Raw genomic sequence first — 27781 nt, 5'->3', positions numbered from 1 at the left:
CTTACCTCCCATGTAAAGCATGCTAAGAAAAGCACCATATGCTTTTAAAAAATTGATGGTAAAATTTTTAAAGCCCAATAGCTTCTTAGTGCTTGTTGCCCTAATGCCCTTTTCTGCTTGGCACGCCTTCCCTGATCTAGGTTGTAAAGCCACTTCCCTCTCCTTTGAATCCCTCTTCAAGGTGCACATCTGTCAGGAGTAGGGATGTAAGCGATTAGTTGACTGTCCAATAAGCAACTGCTTATCAGATAGTCGAGTTGTGACTCTACTAGTTGTTCCCCCCTCCTTGCAGCCTCTATCAGAGAGAGGCAGCAAGGGCAGGGAGCAGGAGCTGGTGCTCCGTGGGGGGCGGGGGAGGCAGAAGCACAGCCGGGAAACAGTTCAGTCCCTGCTTGTTCCATTCCCATGGTGGGTGCTTCTGCTTTTGAAATGTGCAAGAGCCCTCCGGGGCCCTTGTACATTTCAAAAGCAGAAGTGCCACAAGGTGCATGGGGTGAGCAGGGACTCAAGCAGTTCCTGTTTATCCTGTGTTCTCTGCTCCCTCTTCCCCCTCCCCCCGGTCTCCATGAGAGGCAGCAAGGGGTGGGACAGGAGCTGGTGCTGTGGGCAGTCAGCTTAAAAGCCAGTTCCCCCTAGCACCATCTGTGGGGTGTCCCCTCCCCTCCCCTCCTGCCACCTTTGTCAGAGACCAGGACTGCTCATTCCCGGCTAGATTTGGCTTCTGGAGCTACCCTGCTGTGGCTCTGCACAGCAGGTGCTTATCGACTAATCGTATAAACGATTAGCCAGATAATCTCATTTTAACAGCCTTAGTCAGGAGCCTTCCAAGTAGTCATGGCCAGAGAAAGGGACAGTAGGATTGAAGTTGTGTGCAGCTGGTACTTTTTAAAACAAGATTGGCTGTTTTTCCTTAGAGAGAGACTAGGATTTTTATCCCATGAGTTCTCTGCTTGTTAGGTATGGCCTTAAACTGGAGCCATTATGCAGAACTGGAATAGTATGGAAACAATAGTGCAAACCAACTTTTAAAATAGGTTGCTTCTGTTAACGTCTGGTGTAGCTTCTGCCGTTCCTGGGGAAAAGGTCTAGAGTTTTCCAGTGTAGACAAGGCCTGTCAGTTGTGTGCCCGCTGGGGCAGGAACTGTGATTGCACAGGGATGACAAATGTTGGTGCTTGGTTGCGAATAACCTCAGTTTCTGTCTGAAAGGTACTTGCCTTTGACATGAAAGATCAAGACTTCAGTTGCCATGGGATTTTTAAACCAAATTTGATTTGACACAGTAAATTCAACCTTGGCTCCTGAGCAGTGCACAAAATAACATTTAAGACCTACTAGCCCATTCTCCCCCCTCCTCCCCTTTTTGTATTAAGATGGTTACAGTCAGCCCAGGTGAAGGCTGAACAGAGAGACGGCAACTCCTTGCGAATGAAAACAGTCTTTTCCCCAAACCATTGCTCGCTTGGGCATTCATTGTTTTCAGCAAGCAGTAATTGGTCTGCATAGCTGAAACCTGAAACTGAAAATACCACAGCCAGGTCCACTTGGGTTAGCCAACCCAGCTATTTCCTTGTCACACCTTTCTCTTGTACAACACCAACCTTATCCATTATCCTCCATTCACTACCAGCTTGATCTGTTTCTGTATTTTATACTGGGCTAAAATACAGAATGATTTTACCAATGTTGTTGACAGAGGTGTAGGTATCAGAGTGTGATTTTCATCAGCTTGATATTCAGTGGGTGTGTAATGGGGGGGGGGGGGCAGGACTGCTGGAAATCTTTAACACATAGGCAATAGTTTTCTGCTTCAAAGTTTTCAATCTTAGTGTGTAAAGTACTTGCTTTGCACATCTACTCTACACTGCAGGGCTATCGCAGGAAAAGCAACCACAGAGGGTATAAAATAACACCCATCTTTGCCTGTCTCTCCACTCCTAATTTGCCACATGTTTTGTGTACATTCTGCAGGTCAAGATGGTACAGGTTACACTATTTTACCAGTTGCACATTTCTAACCAATTTACACCACTGTGCTGTCCTAACTCAATTTGTCCTAGAGACTGAGTAGCATCTCTCAGTCAATGCTTAGTTTCAGCCAGTGTAGTGCAGCTCTGCTGTTTGCATACTTTAGAGAAGGTTTATAAGCAGCAGAAAGTAGATACAGCTTCATCTCAGCAGGTACTTACCACCACTCTGGCTCAATTTCCACTTCACGGACCGGTACTGGGGGGAATCTTTCTGAGCTGGATTTCACTCTCTTGCTGTGGATTTTTCCTGTGAAAGCAGCACCAGGTGCAACAGCAAATGTCCTAAGTTAGAGGGTGAAACAAAAGACAGAACTATGTAGCACTTTAAAGACTAACAAGATGGTTTATTAGGTGATGAGCATTTGTGGGCCAGACCCACTTCCTCAGATCCTGGAGGTAAGAGAAAGGAGCAGATCTCTTGACTTTCCTTCAGAGGCGTGGCTCAAACAGACATTTACTCTTGTCCACTAATTAAAGGCACAGTACAGATTAAAGAGGAATTGCTCATGAGTGACTAGCAGCTGCTGCATAGGTGCTGGAACTTGGCGTGCTGGGGTGTTACTGCACCCCCTTGTGCGAAATGGTCTCCCTTATATACAGCTTGAACCTGTATAATCCAGGATTCCCTCATCCAGTAGCGTCCTTGGTCCAGATTGTCAGCAACCAGCTCGGAGGCTGGAGCATTCATGGGGAAAACCAGCACCAAGCTCCCTCACGCTGTGGCACCCCCACACTTGGCAACTCCTCCCCTGCTCTCCCAGACTTCTGGAGCATTGCAAATAGCTGATTTCCAGTTTTCAAGCTTGGGGAGCGGGGAGGAGTGGAGATAGGGTGTGCTAGGGGAAGAGGCCAGGGGATAAGATCAGGGCCTGGAGGCAAGAGCAGAGCCCCCTATATGGGGGCCCGGGTGGCAGCAGAGGGGCCAGCATTGACTTCTTCTGGTCCAATAAATTTCCTGGTTCAGGACTGGTCAGAATCTGAGCGAGCTGGACCAGGGAGCCTCAACCTGTACAGGGTTTAGAGTTGGGTTCAATGGCTCTCAGCACCCCTGAAGAGCAGTGAAAAGTTGCCCTTTTATAAGGGAAGAGGAGAAAATAGCAGGGCCATGCACCCTTCCCCAGAACAGCTAGTGACCTGCAGAAGGGCCCCAGCACAGTGGCAATCACCATGAGGAGCCCTCCCTCCTATGCCCCAGCAATTACAGAGGAGCTACAGAGTCTCTTTTTGCACACACACACAAGGCCACAGATGTTTCTCTTGCAGGGGAGGCACTCTGGGCTAGTGGACAGAGCATAGAAGACCTTGGGGTTGATTTCTAGCTCTGCTACTGAGCTACTGCGTGACCTTGGGCAAGTCACTTCCCCTCTTTATGTCTCTGTAAAATGGGGCTAAAGATACTAAACACCATAAAGTGCTTCGAGCTTCAAAGCAAAGCCAGGTGTCATCAGGCCAAAGAGCAGGGACAGTAGTGATCCAAGCCCTACCCTTGTCCTACAGTAACTTGTGCAGACTGAGTTTTTAGGAACACTCTCCTTCCTGCTTCACACCAATCCATGGCAAGGGCATCTACACCATTCACACCTTTCCCCTGGCTGTATCAACTGGCCGTACAGCTCACAGCCGCAGCTAGGGAAGCCATGACTATGTTGGGGGGAAGGAAGCCCTACACTGCTAGAAAGAAAACTTCTTGGAGCAAAGGTTCTCAAACTCCTTTCCCCCCACAGACCACATGAAAATTGCTCTCGGCAGACCACTTCATGATCTTTCCCAGTGTTGCTTGTGCTGTTAGCTAAATATTGTAAAGCACTTTGGATAAAGGTGCTAAATACAAAAAAGTAACACACTTTTGTTCTACAAATAAAAGCATATAATTCATATTTGAATAGCAATGGGGGTTTCTCCTCTGCCATAGCAGCCACAGAGTTGGGGCTGGGAAGAAGGCCATCTCTCCCTGGCAGCCGCAGTCCGGGAACTGGTGAAAGTCATCTCTTTTATTTTTGGGGACAGCCCTGCATGTCCCAAATTTCCCACACTCCTCTTCTCACTCCATGGCCCGCATGTACCTTTTTTCCCCCCCCACCTCATGCTCCTACTCCCTCCACCTACCCCCACTCACCCCAATGCCACCACTGTTGTGTATTGGGTTGTAAATATAAATCTTGTTAGAGTAACTGAGTTAGGTCACTAAGGGTCAGCCCAGCCGGTTTGGGCTGGTTTTAGTTAGTTCTGTTATGAAATAAAATGGACACTTGCAACTGCTAAAGCTCTCTGTGTTTCCAGTGATTTATTTCTAAACTGTGGAACTCCAAATGAGATACCAACCACCTCACCTTACATGGTCTGGTAGCACTTTAGACTACAAAGTGCTACCAGACCACTTGCTTGCTGTTTTTTTTTCTGTAACAGACTAACTCGGCTACCCCCTGAAGCATGTAAGGCTCCAGGCACCTAATTAGTGGAGCCACATCTGAGAGCCACTAATGAGGAAGGCAGCCCTTCGTTCTCTCACATGCAGCCACCTAAGCGTGTGTCTCAGAACTATCCACAGACTGCCTCACGACCATGCACAGGAATTTCTTTGGGTGCTTTCTTTGTAAATGTAGACTGCAAGGGTGTGAGTGCACCCCCTCTTCCAATGGTCCCCCAGGTAAGCATGCTCCGGCCAGCCAGAGAAAGGCAGGCATGGCACACTGCCAAAGCCTCCCTCCCCCATGCTCTGGTGGGCCCAGGGTCGTACCCTTTGCATTCCCCCTGCCTATGGGCCTGATTCATCAGTTCAAATGGCTAATTGGAAATCTGCCTGTATTTGAAGCCACATTCAGAAGATGGTCTCCAGCTTTAATCCTTTGGGCTCTGAAGAACCATGTTTGCCCCCATGCTGGTAGCTGAGGGGCATCCACAAGGCTTGATCAGAAGGGGAAGTATGACGTGCTGTTACCTCACAGAAACAAGCTGGCCGAGGTACTGTCTTATATAAATTGTACTGGACCAATCTGAGTTGGTGAGAGAGACAAGTTTTCAAGCTACACAGAGCTCTTCGGGTTTGGGAGATACGCTCCGAGTCAGTGTCACTGTCAGATAGAAGATGGAGCAGGTGGTTTAGCACAAATAGCTAACACATTTTTCAAAGGACCACTTTGCAGTGGCCCTTTAACAACTTCCTGGTCATGGGCTAGTGAAGAGGGTCACAGATTGGTGTAATGAATCCTAAATCCAGTGTGTCTGTCCAGTCCATATTTTGTAGCATCTAGCAAAGGTATGAATTTAAATTCCCAGGCTCGCTCTCTCTCTCTCTCTCTCTCTCTCTCTCTCTCTCTCTCTCTTTTTTATTTTATTTTATTTTTAATGCTGTTGTACAGGCTTCCTCTGAGGGCGAGGCCTGAGGGATCCGATACAGAGGGATGGCTTTGTGAAAAGTGTAGTAGCTTCAGAGGCATTTCCAAACCAGCTCGTACTCTGAGTAAGCTGCAACAGAATCAGATGCCATTCAAAAGGGACGGTCCCTTTACTTCCTATGGTCCCTTTACTTCCCACTAGGGACGGTCCCTTGACTTCCCACTAGAATGTGGGACTGAGGTGATAGCCGTGAAGGGGGAATCACCCCTCAGAAGTGGGGGGCGGGCAGAGCCTGACAGTACCTGCTAAAGCAGCAGTGGCCCCTCCTGCAGCAAAGGGCCAGGAGGGGGGGGGGGGACGCTCAGCTGGAGGGAGGGAAGAGAAGCTACACTCTTGGGCCCTTCCTGCTACAGCCAGCAACCCCCCAGCCAGTCCCACCGCCTGTCCTGGGGCACAGCCTGTCTGCCTTATGGGCAAGGGACTATTACTGTGGTTAGGACACCAAGCAGAGCAGCAGCCCCCTACTCTGAAACTGGCCCATGGGATTGTGCTGGTGGTGGGAGCAGCCCATGAAGGCTCACAACTGTTCAAAGCTCCGCAGCAGTTTTTTTGGGGGAAGGGCAGATGGGGAGGGAGGCAAGGAGTCTGCCTGAGGCTCCCTGCTGCATCCATGGACTAGGGATTCTGCCGGGGCTGGTACCAGCCCAGATTGCTCCGCGGGTGCACGTAAAGGGCCCAGCGGGCGCCATGGCGCCCGTGGGCACCGGGTTGGGGACCACGGATTTAAAACATCTCATTCATTACCTAATGGAAAGTCAATATTGCCTCGTCTCCTAATCCCATGATTGCTGTAGTGGTCAATATATTCTGTTAGTGAAGATTCAGCTTTCTAACTCTTGTGTATTTGGCATTAGAGTTGTAGAATGCCACCAGAGACCAGAATGCCACAGTATAATCCAGGGCTTCTATCTATTGCCATTGAAACACTATTTCCGGATGGAATATTAGTACACAGACTGTAGATAATTAGCTAAATACTCACCATGTGGTTAGGGCTGCAGGAGGCAGGAAGGAACAGAAGCCATGCCTGTCTTGCAGAACATAAAAATGGCAAGCCAATTTCTTTTATGACAGAGGTTGAAGGTTGTGAGAAGTCTTAAGAAATAGAGTTAGCTGCTATGTTGGAAAGGAAAAATAAATGCCTGCATGTGAATTTACCTTATTGCTAATAACCAGTCACTCAATCTGCACTGCTTATCCAGTGTCTATTCAAAGTCTGACACAGTGGTTCTCAATCAGTGGAATGTGTACTTCTGAGGGTGGAGAGCACTGCATGGATACAAAATCTGTATCTGCATCCACATCCACAAAAATGAACCATGGATATAAAATGGATATTCACAGATTTGCAGCGCTGGGTGCACAGAGGCCTTCCAGAGGGCACATCAACTTATCTAGCTTATTTGCCTACTTTTACAACAGGCAACATAAAAAGCACTAGCAAAGTCAGTACAAACTAAAATTTCATACATACAGGGTACATCTAGACTACAGGCTTTTGTCGACAGAGGCTTTGTCAACAGATACTGTTGACAAAGCCTCTGTTGACAAAGAGGGTATGGCTAGACTACATCCCTCTGTTGCCAGAGGGATGTAAATTAGACATACAGAAATTGCTAATGAAGCAGGGATTTAAATATCCTGCGCTTCATTAGGATAAAAATGGCTGCCGCTTTTTGCCAATCCAGCACTTTGCCGGCAAAAAGCGGCAGTCTAGACGGGGATCAGTTGAGAAGGAAAGCTTTTTCTGACCTGTAAATCTCGTTGCAATTTCGGTATGTCTAATTTACATCCCTCTGGCGACAGAGGGATGTAGTCTAGACATACCCAGAGTGTCTAGACTACAGCCAGTTCTGACGACAAAGCAAGCCGCTTTTTTGACAGAGTGTAGACGCTCTCTTTTGAAAAAGCACAGTGTGGATGCAATAGCGCTTTTTGTCGACAGAACTCGGCGGTAGTGTAGACACAGGTATAGTTTTGTCGACAAAACCCTGTAGTCTAGACACACCCAGTGACTTGTTTACACTGCTGTATCCTAAAAAAGTAAGTAGATATGTATATTCCAATTGATTCACTTTATAATTCTATGGTGCAAATGAGACAGTGAGCCATTTTTCAGTACTAGCGGGCTGTGACACTTTTGTAGTTTCATATTTGATTTTGCAAGCGCGTCATTTTTAAGTGAGGTGACAGGAGGGTGCGCAAGACAAATCAGCCTCCTGAAAGGGGAACGGTAGTCAGGAAGGGTACCCATCTGCCCCACTGGGGTAGATCCTCAATTAATAAAAAAGTATGTGCTCAACCCAGTGAACAGAGCAGTGAGGGGCAGCAATGAGGGGTGTGACGTGGGTGAGCACCTGGCGCTCTAGTTCTGGATGGCGCGGCAAACCCAACCTGCCACCCCCCTAGCTCAGCTGGAGTTGAGGACACTGTGCTGAAGGACATACCCAGGGGGGTGGGCGCTGCAATGGGGGGGGGGCTGTCACCAGCCCCATGGAAGGGGGGCAAGGACTGTGACTATTCCCATGCAATAGGGGGGAGGGCCTGTCAATAGCTCAAGCACTGAGGGGGGGTTCACAGCCCCACGGGGGGGGGGGCGTTGCAGCGCCATTCAGACCCTCCCACCCTCCGCGCAGCTGGGCCCGGGGCTCTCCCACGCCACGTGCGTCCCTCCCCGCCCGCCGGCCGCGTGGGGGCGCAGCGCGTGGGTCGCTCCAGCCCTGCGAAGGGGCCGCTGCAGCCGGGGATGGAGGCGCCAGGGGCGCAGCAGCAGGAAGAGGGGCCGCTCCTGGGACCGAAGGTGAGAGGCGGGTGCGGGAGGTGGGGGCCGTGGGGCTGTGTGTAGGGGGAGGGGAGGTAAGTGGGGGCCGTGGGGCTGTGTGCAGGGGGAGGGGAGGTAAGTGGGGGCCGTGGGGCTGTGTGCAGGGGGAGGGGAGGTAGTTGGGGGCCATGGGGCTGAGTGTAGGGGGAGGGGAGGTAGTTGGGGGTCATGGGGCTGTGTGCAGGGGGAGGGGAGGTAGTTGGGGGCCATGGGGCTGAGTGTAGGGGGAGGGGAGGTAGTTAGGGGTCGTGGGGCTGTGTGCAGGGGGAGGGGAGGTAAGTGGGGGCCGTGGGGCTGTGTGCAGGGGGAGGGGAGGTAGTTGGGGGTCATGGGGCTGTGTGTAGGGGGAGGGGAGGTAGTTGGGGGTCATGGGGCTGTGTGTAGGGGGAGGGGAGGTAGTTGGGGGCCATGGGGCTGAGTGTAGGGGGAGGGGAGGTAGTTGGGGGCCATGGGGCTGAGTGTAGGGGGAGGGGAGGTAGTTGGGGGTCATGGGGCTGTGTGCAGGGGGAGGGGAGGTAGTTGGGGGTCATGGGGCTGTGTGCAGGGGGAGGGGAGGTAGTTGGGGGTCATGGGGCTGTGTGCAGGGGGAGGGGAGGTAGTTGGGGGTCATGGGGCTGTGTGCAGGGGGGAGGGGAGGTAGTTGGGGGTCATGGGGCTGTGCGTAGGGGGGAGAGGGGAGATAGGTGGGTGCCATGGGGCTGTGTGCAGGGGGAGGGGAGGTGGTTGGGGGTCATGGGGTGCTGTATGCAGGTTATGTGGAGGTTGTTGGGGGCCATGGGACTGTGTGCAGTGGGGAGGAGAGGTATAGGAAGCCAGTGATGCCTGGGGAATAACTGTATAAGGAGATTCATGGGAGGGTTTAGATTGTGTGTGTGAGTCAGAGGTACTGTATTTTAGTGAGCCCAGGGTTAGAGTTGGGATTATGGACAGGCCTATGGGGGATTGGATGGCAGTGCAGTTGCTCACAGCTGGCCTTAAGCCCAAGATGTGGTCAGTTGCTCCATGCAGATCTGGAAACTCATAAGCTGGCTCGATCTCTCTCTCTAGTCTTCCCTGGACTACTGGACTGGTGGAGAGGTGCTGTTGCTCTGCCATATTCCTTTTCCCCACTTTGGTATGGATACCAGCATGGGAGACAGTTCTCCAGCAGAACTGTATTTGTCCCCATTGTATTCGTGAAACCAGAGTGAGCAGCCCAATTTCCTTTCTGTCTTATACTTCCCAGCGCTGGGTCCTATGTAGAAGGGCTGCTGTACTGTTGGAGAAACTTTTATTTTTGTCTTTTGGTCCTTAATGTTTTCCCAACCCTTCTGGCTGCTGTAATGAGTACACATTCTCTTTATTTCTCCAGCATCTGGGCTCCTGCAGTGGGGCTAGGTTTCCATTCCATTAACTCTCCCTCTCCCCTCTGCCTGCTTTTGCTCAGGGCTTTTTCCAGGCAGTTGTAGTTCTGACATTGACTTGTGTTGATTTCACTGCTTCCCAGAGGTTTCTGAACAGCAATGGTGAAACTGCCCAGAGGCTGTTGCTTTCTGCATGCTGGACCCGTCTGCAGGCTTATTTAAAATGAAACCTTAACTTGGGCAGAAGTAGGTGGCTTGGCTCCCTCCCGCCCCCCCAATTCACATTGGAACAGGAGTCTCACTGTATAGTAGAGTAAAGCTGTGGAGCCCTTTTAAACTGTATTTCTGCTTATTAGGTAGCTGTGGCAGCAGGAGACTGCACATGTCATGAGGAAGAAGAGCTTGTGAAGGGAGGAAAAATTGTGACTTGGAGGCCTAGAAAAGGTATGCAGGAAAAAAAAAGGCATTCAGTCAGAACAAGGTGAGAGAGAATAGTTACTAATGCTGTCTGCTAGGAGAGACCAGCAAAGCTGTATAGTGCTGATGGGTGGAAAACTTCTTTTGAGCGACTGCTAAATTATTGTTGCCCATTTTATGTGGATCCCTAGATAGAAGAGTACTTAATCGATCTAGTAAAACAAATTCCTGTTGTTTTGGAGACTCCAGCTGGACTAATTCGATAAATTTGCCCTGAAAGCAGGGGTGGGCAATAAACAGCCTAGAGGTGGGATGAAGGTTAGCCAGGGTTAGTCCCTGGAGAGCCGTCAGATCTTTTATTTACCTGAGTGTCTGCAGGTAGGGTCACTTGCAGCTCCCGTTGGCCACGGTTCACTGTTCCTTGCTAATGGGAGCTGCAGGAAGCGGTGGGCCTGACCCATGCTGCTTCCCACGGCTCCCGTTGGCCAGGAACAGCTAACTGCAGCCAGAGGGAGCTGCGAGTGCTTATACCTGCAGGCGCTTGGGTAAATTAAGTGTCTGGTGGCCTGCCGGGGACTAACTCTGGTGAACTGTGTTTGGCCCGTTGGCCACTTATTGCTCATCTCTGCATTACACAATCGCAAGACGTAGTGAAGATAAAACAGGATTGTAAGTACCAGACATCAGCCGAAGGTGAAAAGTTCAGACCCAAACTTTGGCCCCGTTAAAGAGCTGTGAAGTTCTGATCCAAAGTTTTTGGAAGTTTGGAGCTTGTGATGAGATTCAGGCCATCTGTAATGTATTCCAAACACAGCAAATATCTGAAACCCAGAGCAATACTTCTGTGCTATTAAATACACATGTGAAATTGGGCTTTTTATAATTCAATAGAATTGATGTCGTCTTGTGTTACAGAATTTTATTCCTTCTGCAACCTTAGCACAGTATAATGGGTTGGGATTAGATTTCTGTCTGTAGCTGTAACTTGCAGAACTGTTGCAGTTTTCCTGGGTTTTGACTATCTTCATTGCTTGCTCAAAACAGGTCTGTGTTCACAAAGTGTCTTCATGTAGCTGGCTGAACTACTGCATGATATTAAGGCATGTTCACTGCCCCAGTTTATTTCCTAAGCATCTCTGCAATTTCTGTTGTATTGCAGGTTGTTTGGCAAGGAACCTTTCTGATGACGAATCTCACCAGAATAAATTTTCTGATTTCCCTTGCTACGAAAGTGACACCAGTCATGTGGATTCGGATTCCTCTGGGCCTCCTATTAAATGTCTTGGTGACTTTGATGACTTCCAGAGTGACCTTGAGAGCTGGGAGTTAAATGACGAAGCCTGCGCTGCATCTTTCCATGAGCTGAAAATTAATCCTCAATACGAGGAAGAGGATTGGGATAAAGAATTGGAGGCTGCTGAATGTAATCCATACGGTAGGCACAGATTTGCCTATACTTTCATTGAGCCTAGGACTGTAGGTGGATGGGGGGGCGGTGCTTTGTCTGAGAGCCCATTTGAGCTAGGGATGTTAAATTGCGGGTAATTGATTAATCGAATAATCAATAGGGCGTTTCTGCCTTTGAATTGTAGAAGCAGCCCTAGGGTTTTCTTGCAGCATTTCAAAGCAGCAGCGCAGCACAGATCCCGGGGTCAGTGGAGAGTCCCTAGCTGATCCCAGGCTCCACACGGCACTGCTACTTTGAAACGCCACCACATGAGCTTGGAGTCAGGCTCCTCTCAGCAGTGGCAGAGCTGCGTGGAGACCGGGGTCTGGTCCCAGGCTCCTCGCGGTGCTGCCTCTTTGAAGTATCCCCTTTCTCTCCCCCCGGTTGCTGCCTTTTTCTGATAGAAGCAGCAAAGGGGCGGGGGAGAGGGGAGCAACTAATCGACAAGCTTGTCAACTATCTGATGAGAAGCTCCACTTTCACCTATTTTGAGCATTTGGAAGCAGCTCTTTGGTTGCTTTCTGTCTGCCTTGTTTATGATGCACAGTTGTACCTAGGTCTGAAAATACAATAGTTTAAAATAAATATTGCTGTGTTCAAATGGAACAGCCATGGCTCTTTCCTTGGACATTGGGGGTTTTTATTAGATGGTATGGCAAGGGGAAAATGTGCACATAGCATTGCTCTAGGGCTAGGTCCTTAAGTCTTGTATATTGCTCTGGGGCAAGAGAGGTGGGCTGATCTTGACCTCCTGGTAGTGGGTATCCAGTAGATGAAAGCTCTGAAGGATTCATCTCCTTCCCTCCTGAGAGAGATTTACCCTGGGCTTTGTCAGTCTCCTCCCTGTAGAGTGGGGATGTTAAAATGCGACTATCTGGCAATCAGTTAGTCAATAAGCGCCACTGTGCAGAGCTGCAGCGGGGGACTTGAGCTGGGACTGAGCTGTCCTGGCTTGTGCTGGCTCCGAAGCCACCTGTGCTGCGGCTCTGCATTTTAAATGTAGTAAGAGCTGCTGGGCTCTTGCTGAGTCCAGTAGCCAGTTTGTGCTGAGTCCAGCAGCCCCTGTTCGTGGTGGACAGTCTGCGGCGAACAGGGGCTGGTGCTGGACAGACTGCTCTTGCTCCACCCCAGCAAATGGAGGGAGGGGCAACTAGTCAAGTAGCTACTCAACTATCCGATAAACATTTGCTAGTCGAGTAGTCACTGACATCCCTACTGTAGAGCGTGGAGGTGTTGGAAGGTTGGCTACTCTGAGCTGCCACTGCAGTCAGTGGGTGATGAAAGCATTTAGAGTTTTGCCAGACTAGACACTTATGTTCAGCAAACTGCTGGTGTGTTTAATGAATAACCCACGGAGGGTTTGTAAATAAGCAATAGGACCAGCTCGTTCTGTCTCCTTGTCCTACACTCTCTCTGTCTCTTAGAATTTGTACAAATAAAACAATTCCCTCTTTGCCCGGGAGGAATTGATTCTTTTGTTGGTTTTGTTCAATAGTATTTATCTTTCCTTTTTGTATATGACTGCAGCATTCAATTGAGTTCCATAGGTTAATAGCAGAAAAATCAAGGCTCGCCTCCTTAGAGTTCCTATAGTACTGAGTTAGCTAAAGTGTAGATAGCTGTGCTTGTGTTTCATTCTCAGTTAACCTCAGCACAGAGGGGGGAGGGATAGCTCAGTGGTATGAGTATTGGCCTGATAAACCCAGGATTGTGAGTTCAATCCTTGTGGAGGACATTTAGGGTACATCTAGACTACCGCATTTTGTCGACGGAAGTTTTGTCGACAGATACTGTCGACAAAACTTCCGTCAACAAAGAGCGTCCAGACACATTGAGTTCTGTCGACAAAGCAAGCTGCTTTGTCGACAGAACTCCGTAGTCTGGACGCAATGTTACAGGCCATAACACCTTCTGTCGACAGAGTTCTGTCGACAGAAGGTGTTATGCCTCGTAAAATGAGGTTTACCAGCGTCGACAAAACTGCTGAGTTCTGTCGACATTATGTCGACAGAACTCAGCGGTAGTGTAGACACTGGTATAGTTTTGTCTACAAAAGTCCACTTTTGTCGACAAAACTAGGTAGTCTAGACACACCCTTAAGGATTTGGGGCAAAAAAAAAAAAAAATTGTCAGGGATGGTACTTGGTCATGCTGTGAAGGCAGGGGACTGGACTCCATAACCTTTCAAGGTCCCTTCCAGTTCTAAGAGATACAAAATCTCAAAAAAAAAAAAAAAAAAAAGTCTATATGAGGTGGCAAAATCTGTAGATAATACTAAACTGCTCAAAATAGTGAAGACCAAAGCAGACTATGAAGAGCTTCAACAAGATCTCACAAAACTAAGTGATTGGGCAACAAAAATGGTAAATGAAATGTAATGTTGATAAATGTAAAGTAATGCACATTGGAAAAAATAATCCTAACTATACATACAAAATGATGGGGACTAATTTAGCTATAACTATTCAAGAGAGAGATCTTGGAGTCATTGTGGATAGTTCTCTGAAAACATCTACTCAGAATGCAGCAACAGTCAAAAAAGCAAACAGAATGTTAGGAATCATGAAAAAGGGGATGGAGAATAAGACCAAGAATATCTTATTGCCTCTATATAAATCCATGGTATGCCCACATAATGAATACTGCATACTGATGTGGTTGCCTGATCTCAAAAAAGATATATTGGCACTGGAAAAGGTTCAGAAAAGAACAACAAAAACGATTGGGGTTTGGAACAGGTGCCATATGAAGAGAGATTAAAAATAATGGGACTTTTCATCTTAGAAAAGAGGAGACTAAGGGGGGATATGATAGAGGTCTATACAATCATGACTGGTGTGGAAAAAGTGAATAAGGAAAAGTTATTTACTTGTTCCCATAACATAAGAACTAGGGGCTCACCAAATGAAACTAATAGGTAGCAGGTTTAAAACAAACAAAAGGAAGTTTTTCTTCACTCAGCGCATAGTCAACCTGTGGAACTCCTTGGCAGAGGATGTTGTAAAGACCAGGACTTTAACAGAGTTCAAAAAAGAATTAGATAAATTCATGGAGGTTATATCCCTCAGTGGCTATTAGCCAGGATGGGTAGGAATTGTGTCCCTAGCCTCTGTTTGTCAGAAGCTGGAAATGAATGACTGGAGAGGGATCACTTGATGATTACCTGTTCCATTCACTCCCTCTGGTGTACCTGGCATTGGCCACTATCGGAAGACAGGATACTAGGCTAGATGGATCTTTCGTCTGACCCAGTAAGGCTGCTGTTATATTCTTAGATGAGGAGACTAAATATTGTGTTTTAAAATTTTTTTTTATCTGACCACAAAACTTGATTAGTCTTTGGCACAAGGACTTCTCCCATTCATTCTTCAGCATCTTACCTGCGATTCATACCTTTCAAGCACACACAAACCTAGAAATGGAGGGAAACCCCGCCTGCGGCTTGGGAGTTTACAACTAACATTGAGCTCTTCTGTCTGGATTCTTCGAATATCCACAAATCGCCATCCACTTGATCTGTCCTGTCCTGCATCATTTTTTATATTTACTTTCTCGATTGACACATTTTGGTGCCTTGTTTCGCAGCACCGCTGAAAAATTAGTGGTGGGAATAATGCCGTTTTTTGTGAATCTGGCTTTTTAAGACCCATGGTTCTCTGAGGTTTATAATGGCAGCAGCCACTTGGCATTTCCCTGTTTAGCTGCAAATCCTCTTGCCTGTGCACAGTGGACCCTACTGTGTTTTTGTGGCATGTCTGTTAAGATATTTTATTTTAATGAAGTTAGTTGTAGGCTAGAGAATACACTGGATCAGCACCAGCTCCCTGTCCCATTTCCAGCCTCGCTCATTCTTGACCTGATCCACCAAAGAGTTCCTCATGTGCTGGCAGATGGATGAAGGAGGCGGAAAAGAGTGTGGCAGGGGTCATTGTGGAATAGTGGGAATGCATAGTGGCTTTGTGGCTGCATAGACCATGTAAGGGTGGGATGGTCTCGTGCTTAAGGCCCGAGATCCTGAGCTAGGAGTTGTGGCTTCTGTTCCTAGCTCTGTCAGAGGCTGTCTGGGAGATCTTGAGCAGGTAATTCACTGAAGCTTTTCTACTGGCACCCTCAGTTGCACAAAGGTTTTGTAGGTTTCATGCACCAGTGTTGGTCAGCCAAACTGACAAATTATTTGCACTAGTGCAAATAATTTGTACAACAAAACCGTGGCAGCAATAGCCAATGCTGAGTGTTCTAATGCAGTCTAATAACACTCTTATTTTTAAAAATCCTCTTTAGATGCGGAAGATATCGACTGTGATAGTCTTCAGGGAAGTGATCTATTGCCATCCTGTGCGTGGGAAGAAGAATTCTTGTATGACCCCAGGTGTCACCATGCAGCTCCACTCACTCTGAGTTTGCCAAATAGATTGCCTGAGGTTGGCCAGTTTGATGATGCAGATGTTTGATGATGCAGAGATTTGCCTCTATTCAGGGCTGTACTTGGCAAACTGGATTGTGCTCCATTGCAGAGATGCACTGCAAGATGGTGCACCTTCACCTACCCCATTGGTTTCAAAACAGGGGCAGTAATTCTCTACCTTCCCTGGAAACTTTCCTCGAGACTGTCCTTGAGCTACACATAAACTGATCATGACGACTGGTAGGAAGAAGAGAGGATCTCGGACTGGACGCTAATCCTAGGCATCAGTGCTGTTTTGTAGCGTGTTTCATTTTCATGGTTTTTTTAAAGGGGAAAAAAAAAAGCTGTTGGAGACGTATGATTTTTAAACGATGGCTCAGTAACTGGGATTAGCCAGGTCTAACCTAGATCTCATCATATAACTTTAATTTTTCTTCTTTTATTTGGCATTAATTGTCAAGTTGGGATTAAATCTTCTTTTTCTTGTTATAGATTCTGCGTCATAAGTAGCATGACCACATTGTGTTTGAAGTGTAAGCCTCTGACAGGCAGAGAGTATGCAACAATATTTAGTCATGAGAAATACAGAAGGCTTTGTTCTTTACACTAAGGCTATTTTTTTGTCAGTCAATACAAATGGGGAGTTACAGAGTCAAATGTCAACAAGAGTGCTGGTGCATGATTTACTTATGTTGCTGAGCACTTACTCAAACAATCCCATTGTAGCCAGTGAGACAATGCCCGTGACTAAGGATTGTGTAATTGAGGCCTTAGTGAAAGTAGCTTTGATTGAGGCTCCTTAGAGAGGAAGTAGGATTCAGCACCTGTGATTTATTCTTTGCTGTCAAGCTGGATCACAGGTAAAAGACGCAGAACAAGTAGACAGTAGCAAGGCAAGGAGGGCTGTCTGCCCCCTCTCTACCCAAGGAGGTAAGGGTGCTAGAGGAAACTGTGCCAGAGACTACAGAGAGCAGGAGAGCTGGGGAATAAGCAGGAAGAGCTTGAAATTCTAGTAAATAAACACAACTCTGACATAGTTGATATCAGAGAGACTTGGTGGGAAAATACACAATTGGGATATTGGTGTAGAAGGGTACAGCTTGCTCAGGAAGCATAGGCAGGGGAAAAAGGGAGAAGGTGTTATCTTATATATTAAACATGTATGTATTTGGACTGAGGTTAAGATGGACCCAGGAGACAGACTTGTTTAAAGTCTCTGGATAAGGTAAAAATGAGTGATGTCATGAGAGAGGTCTATTACAGACCACGTCACTAGGAAGAAGAAGCGGGCAAGGCTTTTTAAAAAACAACTAACAAAATCATCCAAAGCACAGGACTTGGTGGTGATGGGGGACTTGAGCTATCCAGACATCTGTTGGGAAAATAACACAGCAGGGCACAGATCAGGAAGGAACAATCCGTTTCACACATACAAAATGGGAAGGGACTGTCTAAGGAGTACAATAGAAAAGGTTCTGGCCATCATAGTGAACCACAAGTTAAATATAAGCCAGCCATGTGACACTGTTGCAAAAAAAGGAAACATCATTCTGGGGTGCATTAATGGGAGTGTTGTGAACAAGACCCAAGAAATCATTCTTCTCCTCTACCCTATGCTGAATAGGTCTCAACTGGAGCATTGTGTCCAGTTCTATGCACCACATTTCAGGAAAGACGTGGAGAAATTGGAGACGATCCAGAGAAGAGCAACAAGAATCACAGAACACCAGAACTTGAAGGGAACTTGAGAGGTCATCGAGTCCATTCCCCTGCCCTCATGGCAGGGTCCAGTACTATGTAGACCATCCCTGATAGATGATTAAAGGTCTAGAAGACATGACCTATGAGGGAAGACTGAAAAAATTGGTTTTGTTTAGTTTGGAAAAGAGAAGACTGAGAGGGGACCCCGTAGCAGTTTTCAAATACCTAAAAAATTGTTACAAGGAGGAGGGAGAAAAATTATTCTCCATAGTCTCTCATAATAGGACAAGGAAAAATGGACTTAAATTGTACCAAGTAAGGTTTAGGTTGGACATTAGGAAACACTTCCTAAGCACTGGAATAAATTGCTGAGGGAGGTTGTGGAATCTCCATCATTGTAGATATTTAAGAGCAGGTTAAACAAACATCTGTCAGGGATAATCTCGATCAGAGCCACTCAACATGGGGCCCATGGGCTGCCCTCGGCCTGTTTGCAGCCCACGGTGCAGTTTGGGTTTACCTGGGGCTCAACACATAGCCTGCAAGTGGGAGCCGGAACAAAAAAGAAGTCAATATAATGGTCTTCTGTTGATATGTGTTTTAGTACTTACATTCTTTGGCTGCCATTGCTCATTAAAAGTGCTGTCATATGGATGGAAATTGGGTAACCTTTGCATTTTATTAATATCAGCAGAACTGACTTGAATGGGGCCTGCATGTTGTGTCGTCTTGCCTTAATCTTTGTATTCATGCCTGTCCGTATGAAAGAAGCTATTTGCATATATTTGCATGTATATGCAACCACACTTAAGTTGTGGCCCTTGGCATGTGCTGTGAGTATCATTGTGGCCCCCGGGGCTTCCAAAGTTGAGTAGCCCTGATCTAGACCAGGGGTCTCCAACCTTTTAAGCACAAGATCACTTTTTTGAATTTAAGTGCAATCCAGGATCTACCTTAAACCCAAATACTCTTGCCCCACCTCCTATGTGCCCCTTCTCCAAGGCCCCACCCCTGCTCACGCCATTTTCCCTCCCTTCCTCATCCTTCCTCCCTTTCATCAGGCAAGGGCACAGGGTTGGGGCACAGACTCTGGTCTTGGGTCAAGGGATTTGGCGTGTGAGGGGCTCTGAGCTGAGTGTGGGGCAGGGAGCTGGGCTGCAGGAGGGGGTTCAGGGTACAGGCTCTGTAAGGGAGTTTGGGTCTAGGAGGGGCTCAGGGCTAGGGCAGGAGCTTGAGGTACAGGAGGGGGTTTAGGACTGGGGCAGGGGTTCAGGATGCAGACTCCAGCTGGACACTACTTACCACAGGAGGTGCACTGGGGCTAAGGCAGGCTCACCCCTGCCTTGGCCCTGCACCACTCCCAAAAGCAGCCAGCAAACTCCCTCCATCCCAAGCCCTGTTGTGTCCCCCTCCATTCTGTGGAGACAGACTGCAGGGTAGGAGAGGGGGCACCCTGCCATCAGTGCCCCTTCTCTTCCTTCCCTGCCCTGCACAGCAAGCGGGAGCGGGGAGGGGAGGGAGTGGTGGAGGATGACAGCTTCAAGGCAAAGAGCAAGATGTGCACAGCAGAAGGGGGAGAGAGAGCTGAAGTGCTGGCATTTGATAGCCTCTTGGCCAAACCAGTCAAGATCACCTATCAGAGGCTCCAGGATCTACCAGTAGGTCCCGATCGACTGGTTGGTGACCACTGGTCTAGATGGTGCTTGGTCCTGTTGTGAGGCCAGGGGACTGGACTTGATGACCTCTCGAAGTCCTTTCTAGTTCTAGGAGTCTAGGATTCTACAGGAGATAGTATCTAGGGATGGGCCAAAAGAGCAGTGGAGGGGTTTTGCCTGCGGGCCTCCCTGAGCTAAAGAGAGAGAGTTGAAGGTGTCTGAGCTCCAAGTGGGAATGGTGAAGAGTGACTGTGGGGTAAAGAGTGAGCTGAGACAGAAGGAGAGCACCACAACAGGCTGAAGACCCAGAGATAAGTATAACCCTTAATGTTGTGGTGATGGACTTTCTTGGGGACTTTGAGGATTGTTTTGAACTGTTATTAAACCAGCCCCAGGCAGGGATGGGGTATGTGTGTCGTGTTTATTAAGGAGCCACGAGAGAAGGAGCAACCAAGACAAATTTCTGCCGTGCCACATTTGGTCAGCAGGGATGCTAGAGGGCAGAATGACCAAATACACGTTTTTGTGTGTTTGAAATCCTCCCACTGAAGGGGTTGGCAATGCAGAGCAGAAGTTGTGACATGAGCATCTTGGTCTTCAGTTGGCGTCTCATCCTCCTTTTTAATTATTGCCATGGCATCTCCTCGTGATGTCAGACATATCACTGTAAAAGACTTCTGCAGAGCCTTCCAAGGGAGGGTCTCCATGTGCTCTGCAGATAGCGAATTAAGCTTCGTCATGTTGCTGTGGAACAAGAAGTTGTGATACAAATAAGGAAACAAAGGCACCGAATGATTAAGTGATGTGGTGCTAGGGAAGTCAATGGCAGAGCTAGGACTAGAACCAGGTCGCTGACCTTGTGTTTGCCTTGGAGTTAATGCAAATGACCACAAGTGAGGAATAAGTAGAGCGAGCGGATAAACTTCCCAAACCTTTGTTACTTGTAATTCAGCTATCTCTATTCACTCTCTTTAAATTAAAAGACAGGGGTTTGGGTGGGGGAGCAGGCTCTGGCTGGGGATGTGGGCTATGCAGTGGGGCCAAGGATGGGAAAGGGGGCTGGAATGTGGGATGAAGTTTGTGGTGCACACTCTGGGAGTTTGGGTGTGGGAGGGGGCTCAGGGTTGGAGTGCAGGCTGTGGAAAGAAGTTAGGGTGTAGAAAGGGGTTCTGACCTTGGGCACGGGGTTGGAGTATAGGTTCCAGCCAGATGGTTCCTACTTGGCAGCGCAATGGGGCTAAGGCAGGCTCCCTGGCTCCTCGAAGTGTCTGCCATGTCTGGCCCCTGTGCAGTTCTGCGTGGTGCATGTTGCTGCCTGCACCCAGAGGCACTGCCCTGGCCAATGGAAGCTGCAAAGTCAGTGCTGGGAGTGGAGGCAGCACAAGGATTTTCCCTGGTTGCCCTGCTGCCTAAGGACCACAGGCACATGCCTGCAAGCCAGAACTTGCAGCTCAAGCTCAATGAGGGGGTGTTATGGCTCAGTTCCCCAACCTGACACTCAGAGTGCAGAGCTGGGGAGCCAGCTAGTAGAATAAACTCTGTAAAATGTGTCTCTGTGACTCCCAGAGACAAACTTGTCCAGTCTCAGTCTCCCTGGGATCCAAAAGACAGACTGATTCGCTCGATGCCACCACCCAAGTGAGTAAAAGAAAAAAATAAAATAAACCCTTTTCCAGGGAAAAGATCTCTTGGGAATCTCCTTCCTAAGGCAAAACTCTCTCCCCTGTAAATGACTGGGTGTTAAAAAGCCACGGAATGAAACCAAGTCAAGGGAAATCCCTGGATTGTAATCCTGAGTTACAAAGAGAAAAACAGTTAATCAGCTCAGACATGATTTCCAAACCCCCCAAAAAGGAAAACAATAAAACCTGACGAACTATCTAAACTGTTCCCTACTTGCACATTTTAAGAAGTCAATTTCTTGGAAAGCCCGTCTCCCTTGATACCTGGAAAAAACTGCTCTGATCTCAAACGAAGAGAGGAAGAAAAACCACTCTTTCTCAGTTTGAAATTCCTATCTGCATTTTTTTGGCTGAATGCCCGAGCCCCCTCCCTCAGGTGCTACTCCAGTTGCTTAACCCTATCCTCACTCTTCAGGTAAGTCAGACTCTCCTTAGCAGCTCCTATTTATGACAGGGGGCTTGCTGCGGGCCAGATAAAATGAAGCAACAGGGTGAATCTGGGACAAAGTTGGAGGCTCCCCCCCTTGCTGTAGGGGAATTGTTCTGTCTTCTAAAATGGCACAAGGTGAGCAATTCCAAGGTACATCCTAGTGTCTGCCTCACAGCCTGCATAACTGGGCAACGGAAACCTACCAAGAGTCCTGCAGCAAGCTCAAGACCCATGACCAGTTCCCACCCTGTTCCCTCCATGGAGGGCATAGTTATTTCTACCACAGTCCATATTCTCTATAGTGCACAGCGCAGCCTGTGGGGCATCCCATCTCTTGCTGCTCCCCTTGCAGAGAAAGAGAACACCAGTTGCGCTCCCTAGAGCAGTGTTTCCCAATTGGTGCTCTGTGGAACCCCAGGGTTCCGCGAAGCGAAAGTAAGGGTTCCGTGAGAACGCGGCATTGCCCCGCCCCCTCTTAAAGAGACAGAGTATTTTGCAGGTTTTTTTGCTCAACCAATTCTGGTGGGGCTTTTTTTTTTTGCTTGCCAAATTTTATCCTGGAAAGCTTAGGGGTTCCTTGAAATTATTTTAAGCTGAAAAGGGTTCTGTGGCCAAATAAAATTGGGAAACACTGCCCTAGAGCATGGAGACCAGCCTTGTTCTACATCAGCAGTACAGTGTAAGCTCTTTTTTGGTGGGGAATGAGGTTTGGTAATGGTTAGCTGCCGCCGCCTCTGAACTAGGATGAGAGTTGGGAGTGTTCAGCCCTTTGTAGGCTCAGGTGTATACAATGGCTGTGTCTACACTGGGCCACTTATTCCGGAAAATCAGCTGCTTTTCTGGAATAAGCTGCGAGCTGTCTACACTGGCCCTTGAATTTCCGGAAAAGCAACGATGCTCTACTGTACAAAATCAGCCACTATTCCGGAAAAACTATTCTGCTCCCGCTCGGGCATAAGTCCTTATTCCAGAACATTGTTTCAGAAAAGGGCCAGTGTAGACAGCCCAGTAGTCTTTTCCGGAAAAAAGCCCCGATCGCTAAAATGGCGATCGGGACTCTTTTCCGGAAAAGCGCGTCTACATTGGCCACAGACGCTTTTCCGGAAAAGGGGGTTTTCCGGAAAAGCAGCCTGCCAATGTAGACGCTCCTTTTCCGGAAAAACTGAAAACGGAATAGTATTCCGTTTTAAGCATTTCCGGAAATTCATGCCACTGTAGACACAGCCAATATGTTAAACCTGGCAGATAAAGAAACTACATCTAATTAGAAAGCTGGAGGAAGCATGACTACTTTTAAGTGGCTCACCATCTACATTGAAAAGTCCACTTTGTATTCTCCTCCTAACATCTAATTGAACACAGTTTGGTGTTGCAACAACACTGGCGTGCTGTGTAGGGTTAAAATGATCTCAGACAAAACTTTGTTTTCTTTGAGGCATTCCACAGAGACTTTAACAACCTACACCCCACCATCAATCTCAGCGTGGGCCATTCTACACAAGAGGTCCATTTCCTGGATACCACAGTACAAATCACCAATGGTAAATTAGATGCCACTCTTTACAGAAAACCCACTGACTCATACATTTACCTACATGCCTCTAGCTCCCATCCAGAACACACCATATGATCCATCGTCTATAGCCAAGCCCTTCGATACAACCGCATCTGCTCTAATCCCACTGACAGAGACCAGAAGCTTCAGGATCTCTACCAAGCATTTATAAACCTCAATTACCCACCTGGAGAAATAAAAAAACAAATTGAAAGAGCCAGACGAATACCCAGAAACCATCTACTTCAAGACAGACCCAAGAAAACCAACAATAGAACACCACTTGTCATCACCTACAACCCCCAACTTAAACCTGTCCAACACATTATCAATAAACTACAACCTATACTGGAACAGGATACTAAACTCCGAGAGGCTCTGGGAGACAGACCCATAGTCTCCTATAGACAGCCACCTAACCTCAAGATGATTCTTACCAACAACCACAGGATATACCACACTAATACCAACCCTGGTACTTTCCCTTGCAACAAATCCCGTGGCCAGCTTTGTCCACATATTTACTCTGCTGACACCATTATTGGACCTAACCAATTCAGTTATAAGATCAAGAACACATATTCCTGCTCATCCAGAAATATAATTTATGCCATCATGTGCCGACAGTGTCCATCTGCTATGTACATTGGACAAACATCTCAGACACTTCGCCAAAGAATCAATGCACACAAAACAGATATCAGACACTGTCACAAAGAAAAAACAGTTTCTTGCCATTTCAACCAGAAAGTGCATTGTCCCAACGACTTGATTACCTGCATCCTGCTTCAAAGACATTTGAACACAAGACTTGAAAGAGAAACCTCTGAACTGTCGTTCATGCTTAAATTTGACACTTTATGCCTGGGTCTCAACAAAGATGCTAATTACCTTACCCATTACAAAGATAGCTTCCCCAATTTTCACCTCTAATATCATTAGCTCACAGACATTAACCTCCCCCCCCATCCTCCCTTTGTTCTGAAATCTGATTTGTCCTTTTTATATGTGTTCACTTTTTTTGATTGTATCCCTTTCCCTTTGGCGTATATGGTCATGCCAATTTTCTTCCACAATTTGATCTGAGGAAGTGGATGAGATGAGAAAGCTCATCACCTAATAAACCATCTTGTTAGCCTTTAAAGTGCTACATTGTCCTGTCTTTTGTTTCAGCTAGACCAGACTAACATGGCCACATCTCTATTACTTTCATTTGTGGGACATTTTCCCTACAAATTCTTGCTGTGGCTGGCAGTACACAATGCTGCCCTGCAGAGGGCAGCAAAAAGTCAACTCAATGAATTTTTATTGGCAGTGGACTTATGCAGCAAGTTTCAAATTAAGAGCTGGATTTCCAACATCCTGATACACAAAGGTATTTGGATCTGGGTTTAGTCCAGCTCTACTGTTTATCTACCATGGTGAGCTTGCTTTATAGCATTTTCTTTAGTTTCCTATAGTTTAACATTCCCCCTAAAATTGCATTTACAGATCTTGAGCGAGACAAAGGTGGGTAAAGTAAGATCTTTGATGGGCCAGCTTCTGTTGGTGACTGAGACAAGCTTTTGAGCCATACAGAGCTCTTCTTCAAGTTTGGGAATTGTATGACAGTACAGCTACGACTACATTGCATATTGATGAAATAGAAATTGCTACCTTTGCAAAGCATGAGAAGAGACAAGGGTACTATGTAATTTTAGTGGTAGAAATGTAGCCGTGTTAGTCTGGTGCAGTTGAAACAAAAAACAGGACTGTGTAGCACTTTAAAGACTAACAAGATGGTTTAATAGGTGATGAGCTTTCGTGGGCCAGACCCACTTCCTCAGATCAAATAGTGGAAGAAAATTGTCACAACCATATATACCAAAGGATACAATTTAAAAAATGAACACATATGAAAAGGACAAATCAAATTTCAGAACAGAAGGGGGAGGGAGAAAAGGGGGGGAGGTAAATGTCTATGAGCTAATGATATTAGAGGTGATAATTGGGGAAGCTATCTTTGTAGTGGGTAATTAGTGTTTTATGTAATTTTACTTACTGTGTTATTACTGACCGTGTGGGAAAAAGCCAAAAGGTTTACTAAAGATGAACAAAGTTTCTAAAGAAACCTTATATTATTGAATCTTGTTACAGGTGTCTGCAGCTTGGAGTTGAAATCCTCTGGAAAATTAATCCCTTTTACTCTACAAGCATTTTCTCATGTGCTCCATAAATGGTAGGACAGATCTCAAAGCTAATTTAAAATTAAACCTAGAATTTTTCAACACAGGCATCTTAATATGGAATTAGGTATGGTGTGATAGTGAATTACTATTCCTGATTATTTCTGTGTGTGGATGCTCTTCTTCTGGAATAAAAGCGTCCACACTTGGATTTAATCAGAATAGCTCTTCTGGAATAACTCTCCTTGTAAACAGGAACTTTTATACCGCTATGCTTTTAATTGGAATTAGGAGTATTTTTCTTAACTGACATTTTATTTAAGGGAAATCTTGCTATGGAGGGTATGGCTTATTAAATTGACTGTGCATACTTTAAGTGACTAGAAGTTAAAGGATTCATGATAGCTTTCTGTTTATCAATAGTTTAAAATTATTTTCTTAAAAATCATTAGGTCTTAAACCATGAGCCTTGTACTGTGGAGATGTCTAGCTTGCTTTGGGGGAATGTTGGCAAAAGTAACTTTTTGTTCATCTTGAGCCCTGTTCCTTAGTGGTGGGCCCAAAGTAAAACTTCTGACCTGAATAGCCCCACACTTCAGTGGGCTTTGAAGTATAGATGTGGATTTCTCAAAGGACTCCTCTCTTAATGGGCTTAAGTCCAAATCTCCTAGATCCAAACATCCCTGGATTGGAGAGTCTTCAAAATTCCAAAGCGAATCTTGCATTTGACCTCATGCTGCCTATTGACATAATGTATATCATCAGGTAGCACATGAGCTAACACTTAGGCAGAGATGCCTGCCAAGACCACACCTTACACCTGTACTGAGTTGCATTCTAGCCAATGGGCATAAGGGTCATGCTGGTAGATCTCTTTGCAAAATCAGAATAAGCACGTTGGTACTACACAAGCCAATTTTGAAAGCTTGCTGAGTTAAACTTCCTTATGTGACTTTGCTAGATTCCTCCTGAGCTAGATGCTGGGGAATACATCATCCAAAGGGCAGGAAGTTCTGTACTGTGATTTAATACACCTTGATGCTTTATATGGGTTGACATTGGAGCCTGGCAGACAGGTTACTAGACTGGGAGTTAGGAAACCTGGGTCTGATTCCTGGCATTGCCAATGCTTTGGTCTGTGACCTTGGGTAAGTTAGCTCCTGGTTCCTCAGTTTTCCCATCTGTATAGTGGGGATAATGATATAAACCTCTTGTACAAAGCGCTTTGAGATTGGTGACTGAAAAGTGCTTCATAAGAGCTGCTGGTATTAAAAGGTCTCTTCTAAGAAAAGTGAATACATCAATGAAAAAAAATAAAACTTCTTTTCAGTCACTTTCTTTGAATTGTGGAGAGGAATGATTTGCAGGAGGACGTAATTAAGGAAAGTATTCTTCATGCTGTCTGTTGATTATAGGCAGCATCTAAGGTACGGAGGAGGTTTTGATAGGGCTTCCTTGTTGTTATGTGAGACACCATCCGATAACTTACTTCCCCTGTGTGTTCTTTAAGAGCTGTGTTTCTTAGTTGAAATAGTGATGTCTGGTGATCTGTTATATGGTCATACAACTGAAACTCTGTGCCTGGGATCACAGTTTGAGAAAATGCCTCCTCTGTCAGCAGAAGCAGACTGGCGGGGAAATGCTGATGGTAGCAGCCCATCTTGGCCATCTCCAGCTTCCAAGTGGTCTGTCTTAAATCCCCAGTTCACAGTGTCGCTCTGTGAAGCTGATGGGTAAGTTCCTGCAGCCCATAGGCAGGGAAAGGAAACTGTTGCAGACTTGTAATTCTCCACCCTCTGGGGATCTGCAATGTAAACATATGCTCCTGAGTGAGTATCGTTTTCTATGGGATCGCACTGATGCGGAGCAAGTTGTGGTGGGAATTACCAGTTGCTCATAGCACAGGTTCTTAGGATGGCAGGGGCCAGTATGCAACCTACCAAGAAAAACTGCAAAGTTCTCTCTGGAGTGCACAACACGGCTAATTAACCTTGGTAGTGAACAGAGCTTCCCTTGAATGTCTTGGGGCAGACACAGCTGGTGTCAGTTGTCACAGCAGTGGACTTACTTGCATTGACATCAGCTGAGGGGGGTCTGAGCCTTTGCACTCACTTAGCAATGCAGCTGGCAACTCTGCCTAACACTGGAGCTTTGCTTTTCTGGGTGACGTGTCTTAGTCCTCCCATTCTATTGCTGGCATGGATTTTAGTCTTTAGCTATCATGGGCTATAGCAGGGGTGGGCAATAATTTTTGCCCAGGGGCCACTTCAAAAATTTGAAGTGTAGTCCTGGGTCATCCCGGAAAGGGTGGAGCCTAAATGGGAAGGGGCAGGGCTACCCCACCCTCAGACCATGATTTGTCTGGGGGTGGGGGACACTCCTTTGGCCCCCTTTCCCCTAGGCACCCATGCCCTGGAAGAGGGTTGGCATGCTCCCCCACCTCCAGGCCAATCAGGACTTGGGGGCGGGTGAGCACAGGAAGCTGCCTCCGCGCTCTGCGAGAAGCATGTGGCACTTTGAAGCGCCACGCACATCGCAGGGCCAGCGCAGGGTGAAGGAAGCTTCATGCAGCTCCCCCGCCCCCAGGCCCTGATTGGCCTGGATGCAGGGGAGCGTTCAAAACTTCCTGCGCTCTCCCCGCCAGCCCTGTGAGCAGTGCGCAGCTCTTCACGTGGCGCTTTGCTCCTGGCGGGGCAGGAGGAGGCTTTGTGTGCTCCCCCGCTCCCAGACCCTAT

The 27781-nt window shown here is 47.1% G+C and overlaps 1 protein-coding gene across 1 annotated transcript; it reads left to right on the top strand.

Annotated features, from left to right (window-relative positions):
• Positions 1–8069: 8069 nt before the first annotated feature.
• On the top strand, positions 8070–18168 carry LOC102461320 (coordinator of PRMT5 and differentiation stimulator). Its single transcript, XM_075904261.1, has 4 exons — positions 8070–8225; positions 9946–10033; positions 11166–11441; positions 15735–18168. Exons 1-4 carry the CDS (start codon positions 8172–8174, stop codon positions 15902–15904), a joined length of 588 nt encoding a protein of 195 aa, XP_075760376.1. The 5' UTR covers positions 8070–8171; the 3' UTR covers positions 15905–18168.
• Positions 18169–27781: the final 9613 nt, after the last annotated feature.

Source organism: Pelodiscus sinensis, chromosome 20, assembly GCF_049634645.1.
Source record: "Pelodiscus sinensis isolate JC-2024 chromosome 20, ASM4963464v1, whole genome shotgun sequence".
NCBI lineage: Eukaryota > Metazoa > Chordata > Testudines > Trionychidae > Pelodiscus > Pelodiscus sinensis.
The sequence above is the reverse complement of the archived record's forward strand: the minus strand, read 5'-3'. Positions and strand labels throughout refer to the sequence as shown.